Here is a 14,028-nt window from a genome sequence, read left to right as displayed (position 1 = left end):
TGCTTTAAAGAATATAAAGCCAGAAATACGCTGAAAAACAGGACAATTAATTCCGCTGTCCTACATGTGCTTGCTCGACTGTGGCACGCACTTCTGTCGCGAAAATACTAGAACATTACGTGTCGATTTCATGAGACAATCTTTTTGTGAACAAATGCGGATGTGGTGGATATTCAGTTAAACATATAACTGCAAAGTCTTGTCTGTGTTTTCCTAATTTGAATGTCCATAGTTTTTTCTTTATTTCTATTTTTATCTTGTGACACTCTTTAATGCCCAAATACAACAAATTTCCTGAACGTGAATCACTTTTTGAACGTTCGTTTTTATAGTTTGTATAAATACTGATGAAATTGAAGATTCAATCATTATGCTGATTTGAAAGAAATGTGTGTATTTATATATATAAAATATATATCAAATCTGGCAATATTTTCGCGCAAACACTGATAAGAAATTTGCATATTCCAAAAGTCCTTCATTCGACAAGTCTATGAATTGAAAAGGTCATCAGATTGTGCGAATCGGGTAGTGCCTTTCTTTTAAGGTATTTTCATTAATTAATATAAACTTTGATGATATACCTACGAGTATATGTATATTAGTCGATATATGGATTAAAACTGTTGCCAAATACCATTTCAGTTGCGTTAATAGCAAACGGATTTTTAAATTGAAAACTCGCATACAAATGTATGTATTTTTATACTTATGATGGAACATTACACAATGCTAAATAAAAGAACAAATAGGCAGTTGACAGATGAGAAGGACTTTGTTTGGAATGATGAGCGCATTAAAGCGGATTATTGGTTGGTTGGGAATTTTTAAATTAAAATTTTGAATATCACTTGAAAAAGCTACACATTCTGGAGACTGCGTTGCAACACTCTGCCGGCAGAACGAGAGCAAAATTTTAATTAAGTACGCGTATATTTGCCAAGAAACAGAAATTTCTGCAGTGTTAATGGAATCTAACGTCTTATGGTAATAAAGATAAGGCCATGGAATTTGATGCAAATGTCGAAAGGTTTTATTACACAAACGAAACGGCGAACAAACGAAATGATGCAACACTTTGATGGCAATAACAAATAAGGATTGAGAAGTCTTGCAGCTCATATCTAAGTGCAGTCAACTGTTCTCAGTTCCCCCAAGGAGCCTTGGGATTGACAAAGGCCGTACGATCCGGAAAGTAAACGCGCGCGCATTTGCGTGGGGACTGCTCGAGCGCAGGCAAGTTTGTCTGGGTAATGCTCTGAGCACCGTCCTCCTTGTGGGTCAGGGTCAGGAGTGTGGCTGGGGGCTGCACCCACTCGTAGGTCAGCTCGGCCAATATGTCGTAGAGGCGCTGAGCCCGCAGCGTAACACAGAAGCTCTTGAGACAGCTGGTCAGACCGGCGGGCATGGCAGTGAGTGCGAAGGCGTCCTCGACAAACTGCAAGTTGACCGCCATGTGCGGACACAGGCTGACAAACTTGAGCAGCTGGGACGTCAGAAGCGCTATTGAGGCGATGAACTCCTTGCGGTCCTCAAACACGTAACACTCGAGTCGATGGCGCGGCTGATTTGTCGGCTGAAAGCCCGGAAAGTTGACCTCGCGTCGCGCAAATATTTTAAAGTCCAGCAGCTCGGCAAACTGGAAGAAGGTCATTAGATGCTCGTTAAGCGGAACTGGTCGACTATTGATGCATTCGACGAGCTGTCCAAATTTCGCAAAGGCCCTTTTCACCGTCAAGTTGCGCAGCTTGTGCTGCAACTGAGCGCAGGCGCGCTTCGAATACTCGGCGGGCGGGGTAATGGGCGTCAACAGTTGCTCGAATGCGACCGAGGATTTCTTCAGTATGGACACGGAGGACTTGCCATGGATCTTGGGCATGTGGAACTGGATCGCTCCGCTCTTTGTGGGGGTCGGTATATGGCCCTCGGATTCATGCAACGGCTGCGGTTCCCATAGGATTTTAATGCCTTGTTCATCCGCTTGTGGCTCAATAGGTTCGCCCACTTCGACTCCGGGCAGTACTCCCTCGATTTCAGATGGATCGCCCGATTCCGTTGGCTCGCTGAAGATTTGTACGCCTTTGGTTTGGGTGGCGGGCCTATTTCGCATGATCTCTGCAAACTTAACGGTTTTCGGCTGTTGTTGTTGCTGTTGGTCGCTAGAATAGTAGTTGACATACAAATTGTCTAAGGTCTGCGAACGTTGTCGTGGCTCGAGGTTTTTAGCTGGCCTGGAGCGCTCTCTGGCTTGATAATTGGGCGGTGCGTCCGGCTGATCTCCAGCCGAGCCCTCGGAATGGCAGCGGGCTCGCATTTTCTGCTTCATTTTCTGCCTCCGTATATTTCTCTTCACCTCCTCCCGTTCGTCGCGTGCTCTGTCCAATCGCGCTTGGAACCGTGCCTGCTGCAACTCGAGTTGCTCAGTCTTCTCCTTTATTCGTTTGGCCTGCAGCTTCTGCTTCGCCACACGAACGCGTTCTTCTTGGATTTTTTGTCTCTCCTTTCTTAACTGCAGTTCTTCTTGTTGCTTCATTTGCTTCGCCATTTTGACGATGGCTCTTGTCTCTTCGCGATGACGCTGACTCATCCGAATCTTCTGAGCATTTTCTTGAGCCATTCTTTGTAGCTCTTCAGTGGTGTGGGGCTTGGAACTTTCGTCAGACTCCTCCCTGAGCCTCAGCAACTCATGTCGAACGGTTATCAGATTGCATTTCAGTTCCTTCTTGGTCTTGCTCTTGCTCTTGCCCATCAGCTTCGTGTGGCTGGTGATGTGACGTTGCTTCGTAGTATTGGGCTTGGGATTCTGCGCCACCGGCAACAGCCAGTTGGAGGTTCCTGCTTCCGAGCCACGGGCGCTGGAGTAACCCGTCCGCGTCGACATCTTCTGCCGTATATCCAGAACAGTAGCCTGGAGCTCCGCCTGTCTATGCTTAATGGCAATCTTGTTGCGCTCTGCGTCCACATGCTGCTCCCGCATGCGTTTGCTCTCAAGTCGCAGTCGCTTGTGAGCCAAGGTCTCATATTTGCGACTACGCTTGGCTGGATCTCCGGGCTGTTTAGACCGGTGGTTCCCGTTGCACGATGAATTGGTGTAGGAGGTATCGCTGCAGCGCTGGCGTCTTAACAGCGCCTGCCTTTCCGATATCCTGTGGCTCTGGCGCACGGGTATTTTGGGCTCTTGAAGCGACCTAATGCCCGTGAAGGGCTGCACAGCTTCTTCTATCACAACGTCCTCCTTAATCTCCTCCTTGGCATTCTCTCTTAAAAGTAAGCTGAGCGTGATGCGTTGACCCCGATACCAGGTCCTCCGTGAGGCGACTGTTCCATCACGCAAGGTATTAAATATTTGAGTCTTAATGTGGGTATTCCTTGCCATATCTCCCAGATCGATGTGCCTGGAACAAAACATCACCGAGTAGTTATCGTGGCTGTGATGTCGCTCCACCAACTCGCGCTCCTCGTTGGTGAGGCTCGTGACCCCAATGTGTCGTTCCGTGTCTATGGCAAAGCAATGCACCTTATGGTTATCCAATTGCTTTTCAGTGGGCGTAATGAACAGCAGCAAGTTGTTCAGTTCCTTTCTGCCCGACAACTTCCGCACCACATTCTCTATATAAGCCCGTTGCCGCATGTGATTGAGGATGCCCGAAAACTTGGGCTTTACAAAGCGTTTCCGCACCTCGAAGGGATGGGTCGAGACCATGCTCGTGACATAGCGGCCCGCAAAGCTAGGCATTAGGGGAACCGATTCCAGCTGCTGCTCCGGTACGGCTTCCTCCTCGGCATCGCCTATTGGTGGCTGCTCACTGATATCGTTAGTAGAAGCGTTCACCGCCTCCTCCACTCTGCTGCTTTGAACTATGTTCGCCTCTGAGGAACACAGCGGCTGTTCCTGGCACACATTATGAAGTATGTCCTCAACATCGTCGCGTAGTTTCTCCTCATCCAGCTCTATTTTGGCATCGTCCGCTTGATCGCCGAATCTGTGCATTTCCATATTGCAAATTTACCCAAAAAGCCAAAAGGAGAAACTGCTGTGATTTTGTTATTTTGATATTTTTTTATGCTTTATTTTCTTTTTTTATACTTAAAATTTCGATGAAGTTTTTAACTTCATGGATGAAGGAATTACAGAAAAGTATAGGCTTTGAATGTTAAAACAAATCCTACTGCAAAAAAGATTTTTTGGCACCCCCTTGCAACGCTCTTTGATAAACGAAAACGTTACTCAAAACAGGTTTTTGTGGCCGTACTTTCCAATATTTTATTACAATGCTGCAAATGTTTTAACTTAATTCGGAGTCGCACCATTCATGATCCACAATTGATTTGACACCACATTTTAATTCTTAAGTCAAGTTATCTGCACGAACCTGCTTGTATTCCTAACACTTCCCACATACTGTTCACCTCCATGATAATTCCCGAAACTATACATACATAGTATACCTTACAAACAACCTTTTAATAGAGAGAGATATTAGAAACAAGTCTTTAAAACTCGTATATAAAAGTATCCTAAAGCCCATTCATGATCCACAATTGATTTGACACCACATTTTAATTCTTAAGTCAAGTTATCTGCACGAACCTGCTTGTATTCCTAACACTTCCCACACACTGTTCACCTCCATGATAATTCCCGAAACTATAAGTACATACATAGTATACCTTACAAACAACCTTTTAATAGAGAGAGATATTAGAAACAAGTCTTTAAAACTCGTATATAAAAGTATCCTAAAGCCCGTCTGGACATATGACAACATCTACTTCTACCAAAATATCTAACGTTACAATTCTGCACAGATTCCAGAACTTTTCATCTTACTTCATAGATGAAATAGCTAGCCTCAGCACCAGATACACGAAGCAACTCTCTGACCATCCAAACATAATGGTCTTAAATATACTAAAAAGACTCCATACATTAGACATGCGCTTCAGAACATTAAACTACTTACCCGTCCTCCGGTCTCTCCATCAATAAACTCGATCTTGCATTTCCAAAAACCTTTATATAAGATCTCCTAATTACACTTTGAAAACTGTCAAGGCATAACTTTAATCATAGTTATATAAATGGAAGTCTGTATGTATGTTCCCTTTAGACCCCGATATTCAAAATAGTTCCATGGTTGATCCTGTGAAGTTTTATGGTGATTGGTATCGCCTTCTTTTTAGCGGCCAGCTGTAGAATAGCTATCTATCAATCTATCAGATCGAATTATACAATATTTATTCATTAATCATCTCGATCGTGGCTCGCTTGTACGTATTTAGAAACCGTCAATGCGTCCCGTCCACTGTCTTGTTGTTATCGACAAGGAGTTGGGAGAACGATGAGTGATGGACAGAAAAACTCTTATAAAAGCTTTCAACGGACCAATAGAGCAATAAGAATACATATCTATAAATAAAATTTCGTTTGATTTTTACGTTTTCTCAATGCATATATTTGTCAAATAAAAAATTAGAATTCATTCTCTGCAACTCAGCCATAGTAGACATAGGGCGAGGAGTAGACAGCAGGATAGCCGGCCGAGTAGAGGAACTGAGGACTGGGCGCTGGGTTGGGTCCAGGAATCGGTGCTGGCACAGCCAAGGCAACGGCGAAAATGGCGGCGAGCAACAGGAATACCTGAAAGGTCTGAAATGTTAGCTATATCCGTAAGTTTTTGGTCGGGCAGTCCACTCACCAGCTTGAACATTGTTGAGCTTTTAACTTGCGACTTGTGACACAATCAGAATCAGACTGCAATTGCTGTTCGGGAATATGCAGACTCTTATATACGAAAGTCGGCGCACAAACAGCGTTCGGCTCTCTAAGCAATTTAACATCACACAGCGTCGTCATTAGCCATAAGCTGCTTAGCTCCAGCCCCACGAACCCTCCTGCCCACCACCCAGTTGAAGTGTTCCACTAATGGTAACCGCCAAATGGCAGTTGCGGACCTCCTCCGCTCCTCCGCTCCCCCAGTTCCCGGTTCCTCCTGTTCCCAATGCAGATTGACGCTCAGTTCCGCTTAGATATTCTATATGCATTCGTTAAGCGTCTTTATTGCTTCATTATTTCGCCTAAAGCGTTTGTTAAATGGCAGCCAAAGAAAAAACGAACATTTTGCACTCAAAAGAAATTGTTGTCTTAATCCGCTTGCAATGCAAAATGTGACATCGACGACGACGACGGCGACAACAACAACAACAGAAACTTCGTCATCATCATCAGCGGCATTCTATACTACATACATATACATATAGCAAACACTGTATATGTTTTCGTCTGGCCCATAATTGCGCCTTTCAATGGCAGTCTGTCATTTTGTCAACTCATTTTGGCACGCAATTGTTTGACAGCCGCGGGGCACTCTGCCATCGATTCCATTTGATCTATATTTTTTGCTCTCTTTAGGGGATTACTTAATGCTTCAACAAAACAAGTTGGAATTAATTACAAATAAACAAATACTGCACACACATATGTATGCACATTTATTAATACAAGTGCTTCTTCAATTTCATCAAATTAGGAGTGGTTTGTGTCCATGCTATGTGTGCAGTGCAGAATTGACCCAAAGCAGCAACAACAACACCAGCTGCTGCCAGAGCATGAACAGGGCTTAGGGCCAGTGCTGTCATAGTTATACTCTGTACATGAAATGTACAGAAGTATATTAGGTTTGCGGGAGCTGAAAAATGTAACAGGCAGAAGGAGGCGTGGCAGACCCCACAAAGTATATATATTCTTGATCAGCATGACGAGACGAGTCGATCTAGCCCTGTCTGTCTGTTTGTCTGTCTGTCCGTCTGTCCGACTGTCCGTCTGTCCGTCCGTATGAACACCTGGATCTCAGAGACTATAAGAGATAGAGCCACCAAATTTTGCACAAAGATGCCTTATGTGTGTATTCTATACGAGTTTGTTTTATTTTTTTGATTTTCCCCCCACTTCCACCATATGGGGGTTTTCCCGATTTTCCATTCGGATAATCGCTTATATCTCCGAGACTATCAGACCTAGGAACACCAAATTTTAGTCCCAGATGCTTTGGAAATACCCCCAGTTGGTTATTACGTGTCCGTGTGCCAAGTTTCACTATGATAGACCGATTCAACAAGAATTTATAGCCATAAATATATTTGCTGCTCAAGCGCTGCCCGCGGCTGTTGTTGATGCTGGTGCTTTGGTTGACAGCACACATGTTTACACAGACACGAATTGATGCACATAGGCATACATACACTCACACAGACGCAATTGCTATGGAAATGTGCAATTTTTTTATTTTCTATAATTATTGTAAACATATGTACAGAGTATTCCAAAGCCGGGACACAAAAACAGCCAGATTGCCAAAAAAATAAAGCTAAAAAAAGCTAGGCAAGCTAAGGCGAAATAAGCTAAAAAACAAGCCAGCTTTAAAAACACTATTTTCTTGGTTAAATTAAGGAAATACATATCTGTTTTAATGCTTTCATATTAGTTCTATATTCTTAATTCATAATTTATAATAATAATATGAGATTCTTGTAAAAAAAATAGTATAAAATTCACATTAAAATCAAGCTAAGAATTCTACAGCTGTTCATCTAAACTCACAGCCTCTTCGTCAGGACAATTTTGGTGTTACGATCAAGTCCGTAGCTTAAATTGAAAATTAATTAATTTAATTATAATATTATAATATAATATTGTTTTTTTTTTGCTTACAAAAACCTAACTTAGGTCCAAAATTGAGTTAAGCGTATTTAAATTCATTCCATTTCTTAATTTGGCTGAAGACCCGCTCCACTTCGCGAACACTTTGTTTATACACTTTAGACATATCTTAACGCAGCGAAGAAGAAAAAAACGTCTTATTCTAGAGCCTGGAGGCACTGGCATTCAAAAAAATGCCAGATCTAGTGGAGAAAAAAGCTAAAATGACAGCACTGCTTAGGGCTAAGGGGGATTGAATGCCAAGTTTGTTTACAGTCGGAGAGACGGACGGAAAGACGACCATGTCAATGGGGGGTTTCATTTAAAGCAATACAAGCTTTATTTTATTTATTATTATATTTATTTAAATGGTAAGTTTGGTATTTTAATGTGCTCTGTTAAGGTGGTTTAACATCCAATCAAAAATGCATGGCTTGGCTTAATGTTCCAAATACCGAACTCGTCGTCTCTTTGCTCGACACGTCTGCCGAATTCTTTTTCTTTTCTCTCCTTCTTGCTAGGGCCTCGCTTGGAAGGCAAAAAGAGAGGGAAAAGGAACAACACTCATGCCCACATAAATAATGTAAAATATGCTTAATGTTTTATATGCTTTTAGGGTCCCAAATAAATGATAACTAGATTCGAGTACACATGCATTAATAAGCCTTGGTTCTATGTAAAAATGTAAATCATTACACTGATAAAGAATATTCAAACTTTATGGGTTTTGCCACGCGACTTAAGGCGTGTTGCATACATTCGCCCAAAACTAGTATACCCTTTCAGCCTTGGGGGGCAGTTTTTTAAATGTTTTTGAAAATATTCGAATGTAATGTAATTATTGTTCTCGAAAATGGTTAAGTTGGCCTTTTATATAATTTAAATCTACAATCACTTATAAAGCCTTACCTTGCAAAAAAGCCGTAAACGGGTGTAAATGCTTATTCCGCTAAAATAAAATATTTATTTTGTAATTATTCTTAAATTGGCACATACACGTAGAATAACTGAACTTTGTGTTCAGGTACTCCAAAGACCGAGAAACCGAGACCCTGCTATTTGTCTTTTTCATAACTAGAACAGAACTTTGACACTTAAATATATTTAGTAAGTATATATTCAAGTATTTCACAATTTCAGATTCAATACTTACAATCACGCGTTCAAACACATATAGTAGAACATTTCAAAATTTGTCTGTTTTTTAGAGAGCATTATTTAAAGAAAACATTTTTTGACTGAATCGTTGTGAATATTAAACGTGAATTTGAATTAGTAAGTCAATTTTGTCTTATTCATTATCTTATAGTAGAATCTTATCCTGAAATGGATTGCTTCAAATTACAAATAAATTGGTTCGATTCGTAGTTTCAAACGAACAATTTCAGGTATCGAGAGATTCCCATTCCTATTGTGATCTTATAAAGCATGCACATGATTTGAACAAATCAGTCTGATCAGACTACAAATCAATTACATCTCAATTAAAAGCTGCATACTAAACAGAATGTGTTTTGCTTCCATCTACATATATAACATATAACAACAGATTCTCCGCTAACTTTCCTAGGTATGTACATATATACGAGCCGTAACCACTATTAATTGGTACGTTTCACAAACAATAATGCAAAAATTCAATTTAAATAAGTCAACGGCAACAATATTTACTAATTAATCCTGAGTATCATCTTTATTTTTTAATAATAACTTTAATTCTCGTTTTAATAGTATTAACTAAATTTAGACATTCTTCAAGAGTTATAAAGTCCAACATTTTCTCCAATTTTGATTTTAATCTTTTAATGATCACCCACAAGTTTTCTATTGGTCTTAGACCTGGAATTGGTGATGTCCTATCTAGGACATCAATACCATTCTCTTGAACCCAATTATCGGTTATTTTTGCGGGGTGTGTAGATGAAAAGTATTCTCCACAGTCACAAATCTGTGAAATGAGGTTACTTTGCAAGATAACATTGTTTTTTTCTGCATGTACAGCTCTATATGTGAAGTAAAGTTTCCCACATCATTGACTAACCTGCATCCTCACCATTGTGATTGATAGAAATTTGGTTGGACGCCTCAGACAATCTTTGTGATATGCCTCCGTACGCATTCGTATTACTCGTTTTTGAGCATCACCGACAAACACATCAATTTTGAATCCCTCTAAAAATAATAGAGTTCTTCTCCCTTAGTACCCAGTTCTGTCTTTCTCTTGCCCATAGCAGTCGTTTTTTTATTGGCAAAGCTGTGAGCAAACGTTTTTCTTTGGCCTAAAAACATCAAAATATTTGTTATGTTCAACCTTATAGAAGCTATATTAAGTTCGTTTCATTTCCTGTCGCGGCCATTCATGTTTTAGTGTTTTCCCAATATTTTCAGAGCATTTTGTCGCTATATCTAACACAGTACTTCTGAATTATAGACGACAAACCTCTTTTGTCACGTGAAGTCATTTTTGAGACTCGACCTCTGTTTGCTGTATTACTGTGAATATTCTCAATCATTCTATAGCTTTGCACTTCATTTTGTACCGGAGACTTAGAAAGCATGCGATTTTTTCATACTTTGTCATAGCAGTTGCCCAAATTGAATTTTTCTATATTTGAAGCTCGACCTTACTCACAAACTGGCTTACCATCGTGCTCAAAAATTAGAAAACCCATTAAAAATTACAATTCAAAGGCATATGTTTTTTATATAAGGTTAGTTTTACAATTTATGTTCACATTTCACTTTTTCACAGCCTTATTTAAAACAAGTAAAAAAGCTAAAGTCGGGTGTCCCGACTTTGAAATACTCTGTACATATGTTTACAATAATTATAGAAAATAAAAAAAATTAAGAAAATAAAAAAAAAAATTTGATCGATTTTACCTCTCTCGGTATTCGAACTCACGTAAAGGGTGTATAATTGCACATTTACATAGCAATTGCGTCTGTGTGAGTGTATGTATGCCTATGCGCATCAATTCGTGTCTGTGTAAGGGCGCTTGAGCAGCGCTGCAGCAGCGCTGCATCAGCAAATATATTTATGGCTATAACTTCTTGTTAAATCGGTCTATCATAATGAAATTTGGCATACGGACACATAATAACTAACTGGGGGTATTTCCAAAATTTTAGTTCGAAATTCCAAGAATTACGGGAGTTACGATTTGCGGGGTAAAAATAAAACAAACTCGTATAGAATACACACATAACGCATCTTCGTGCAAAATTTGGTGTCTCTATCTCTTATAGTCTCTGAGATCCAGGTGTTCATACGGACGGACAGACGGACAGTCGGACAGACGGACAGACAGACAGACAGGGCTAGATCGACTCGTCTCGTCATGCTGATCAAGAATATATATACTTTGTGGGGTCTGCCACGCCTCCTTCTGCCTGTTACATTTTTCAGCTCCCGCAAACCTAATATACTCTTGTACATTTCATGTACAGAGTATAAAAATAATATTGCCGTACCAATTAATAATGGTCAAAAATATTTCGTGTATTATGAAGTTGTCTTATTTAAATTGTTTTTTGCATTATTGTTATGTGACACGTGTGCATGTTTTGATATGTAATTAAAGGTAATTCAATGGCCTTTTCAAAAAGCATAAATATGTTTGTGCAATCATCACCCACAAATAAAAAAAGGTCATTGAAAGTTGCACTATCGAAAAAACCTAGTGTGGTTAGGGCTCGTATTATACAAATGGTTTTGTTTTTCTATGTTTAATATAAGCATTCAATCCGGGCATACAGGCTTAGCACTTTAACAATACATGAGGATGCGCGATGATTTATTATTAAAATAATAATAATATTACGAAAATTAATACGTACTTTACAATGTTTGTCCGATCGTACCACAGCATTGAAAACGCTCCAATAGACTCTAATGGGTCTACAAATGATGTATGTACAAGGTTATATTAGAGATGCATAGTTTTCCTTTCTTTTTGCTCCTTAAGTAATCTAATTAGCTCCTTATTACAATGAAGTTTTTTACTCTACTTACTTTCTATTTATAGCCTGTACAAGAGCTAGAATTACCAAACTTGGCATCCAGGTACCCCTAAGCCCTAGGCAGGTAAAGTTTGTTTTATCTTTTCTTATACACCCCCCCAGGTCGTATTTTTTCCATAATTCTCGTAATTTTTGGAATTGTGTACTCAGATTTGACAAATATCTAGAGATAGTGACTTTGTGTCTGTATGCTAAGTTTCATCATGATAAGTCAATTATGAAGAAAGTTGTAGCCATACATATAATCTCTGCCCAAGCTCTGTCGGCAGCTGTTGTTGTTGTTGCGGCTTTGGTTCAACTTTGTGCTGCATACCTCATATCCAGGTATCCCAGTTCCCCTGAGACCTAGGCAGGTCAAGTTTTTTTATTTTTTATTTTGATTCACCCCCCACTCGCCCACAATTAGCAATTTTTCATAACTCCCGTAATTCTTGGAATGAACTCAAATTTAGCATATACATCCAGTTTGTTGTACATAAACACTTTGTATGTATATATGCAATATTTTATGCATATTTAATTTAAATATTAATTAATTAAATTTGTTTAAATAATTTTTATTTTAATCTTTCTTTTTTTGTGGAGAGTACAGGGTATTTTACTGTCGGGCTTGCTATCTAAGTTGAAAATATAACGTATTATTAGTCTGTATACACACAAGATTTTGCTGCTACTTATTAGTTCTTCCATATACTATAGAGTACACACATTCACATTCTGTTAATGATTCGATATTTCGCGTTGGTTCATGCCTGGTCGTTATTCAAAATATTACACCGATTTCGTGGCCATGTATTATCACCTGTCAGAACAATTATGTGATATGCGGAGCCGGAACTGAATTTGTTTACAATTCCTATATAAAGAGTGGGAATATGTATACTGAGCTCGTGACTCTTCTTACATGAATTTAAGAAATCATCAAATTAAAGCTGAAACAGCGCTAGAAATGCCAATAAAAACAAAAATTGTTCTAAATTGCTTATTGAAGTCTTTGTCAACATACAATGTAGTATGTAGTAAGTGAAATGTTGCGCAAAATATTTGTGCTACCTTTTTTGATAGGATCGAGCCGATTTGACTCTTATTTGGGGAACACTTGCCAAAGTCTACAATTCATTAATCACTTTAATGGCTTTCGAATGCGACTATAAACAGAACAGCTGGCTGGCAAACGCTCTAAGCCTTTTGAAAGCAGTTCGGGCATAAGTCCAATAGCAATACCAATTAAGTATGCAATAAGCGTACCAAAATTTTTGCTTCTCCGTCTGCCTGACTGGGCTTGAAGCCACCAAGCCACCAAGCCACCAAGCCACAAATTTGCGCCGAAGGTCAGTTCTATTTATTATTGTGACGAGTGCTGCTGCCGGTTACGCTTAATGAGATTGCGATAAGAAGTCATTAGAATGCGCCGAAGGAAACTCTCCGACAGTAAAAACTATGAAAACTATCGGACAGATGATTGGGAATTTTGAGCAGAACAAAGTGGTCATAAATCTGAGCAAAACAAATGACAAACTGAATATAATAGGGGTACATGCATACATACATATATAGTATGTATGTATGTACATACATAAGACATGAGGATGATTTTGCTTTCGGGGTATAAATAGCCGCCGCTGCCTAAGGTACAGCATCAAAACAAAACTTGGAAGTCTCTAATCAACACCGCAAATAAACAACTTTGTCAAAATGTTCAAGCTCGTAAGTAAATGCTGACATGAAAAAGGATTTAGCTGTTCAGTGCATTTTATTATTCTCCTCCCAGTTGGTTGTGCTCTTCGCTGCCCTCTTCGCCGTTGCCCTGGCTGTACCAGCGCCAGCTCCACGCGCCGCCCCCGCACCTGTGCCTCTGCCAGTGGCCAGTCCTGAGCCCGCCCCACAGTTCTACTATGGCAGTCCCTACGGCTACTCCGGCTACTCCTCCGGCTACTACGCCTCCCCCTACTCGTACTACGGCTAAGTGCATGCGCCAAAGATTAAAATGATGACAGCAATTACAACCAACCGGCAAATGGAAGCCTGATAATGGACTTGGAAAATGCGCGCTGGCAATTCTAATTAGGTTTTAGCTATAAATGCTTATAAAAATGCAAAAAAAATTAATAAAATGTGTTAAAAAAGCAACGTGATTTCGTATGGTGCCTGTCTCTGGCTGCGTGTGCATTGATAAGTGCAATTGATTTTAATTGCCTGGGCTCTGCCAGTGACACTTTATCAATAGAAATTAAATATACCTTTGTATTTTGCAGCAGTCGAGTGTGTATTTCAGATTAAATTCTGGTTTTTTATTCGACACATTG

General features: G+C 39.8%; 2 protein-coding genes across 2 annotated transcripts; one reads left to right on the top strand and one right to left on the bottom strand.

Moving 5' to 3' along the window:
* Nucleotides 1-5,422: 5,422 nt before the first annotated feature.
* Nucleotides 5,423-5,755, bottom strand: LOC115630673 (neuropeptide-like 4). The gene is made up of 2 exons (XM_030527317.1): nt 5,700-5,755; nt 5,423-5,641 (listed from the first exon to the last, which is right to left on the bottom strand). The coding sequence occupies exons 1-2, from the start codon at nt 5,709-5,711 to the stop codon at nt 5,495-5,497; spliced, it is 159 nt and encodes a 52-aa protein (XP_030383177.1). The 5' UTR covers nt 5,712-5,755; the 3' UTR covers nt 5,423-5,494.
* LOC115630672 (neuropeptide-like 4) lies at nt 5,604-13,852 on the top strand. The gene is made up of 3 exons (XM_030527316.1): nt 5,604-5,670; nt 12,788-13,429; nt 13,494-13,852. The coding sequence occupies exons 2-3, from the start codon at nt 13,418-13,420 to the stop codon at nt 13,686-13,688; spliced, it is 207 nt and encodes a 68-aa protein (XP_030383176.1). The 5' UTR covers nt 5,604-5,670; nt 12,788-13,417; the 3' UTR covers nt 13,689-13,852.
* Nucleotides 13,853-14,028: the final 176 nt, after the last annotated feature.

This window comes from Scaptodrosophila lebanonensis, unplaced genomic scaffold, assembly GCF_003285725.1.
Source record: "Scaptodrosophila lebanonensis strain 11010-0011.00,11010-0021.00 unplaced genomic scaffold, SlebRS2 tig00001410-arrow-pilon, whole genome shotgun sequence".
Lineage (NCBI taxonomy): Eukaryota > Metazoa > Arthropoda > Insecta > Diptera > Drosophilidae > Scaptodrosophila > Scaptodrosophila lebanonensis.
This window is presented reverse-complemented; position numbering and strand designations above follow the sequence as displayed.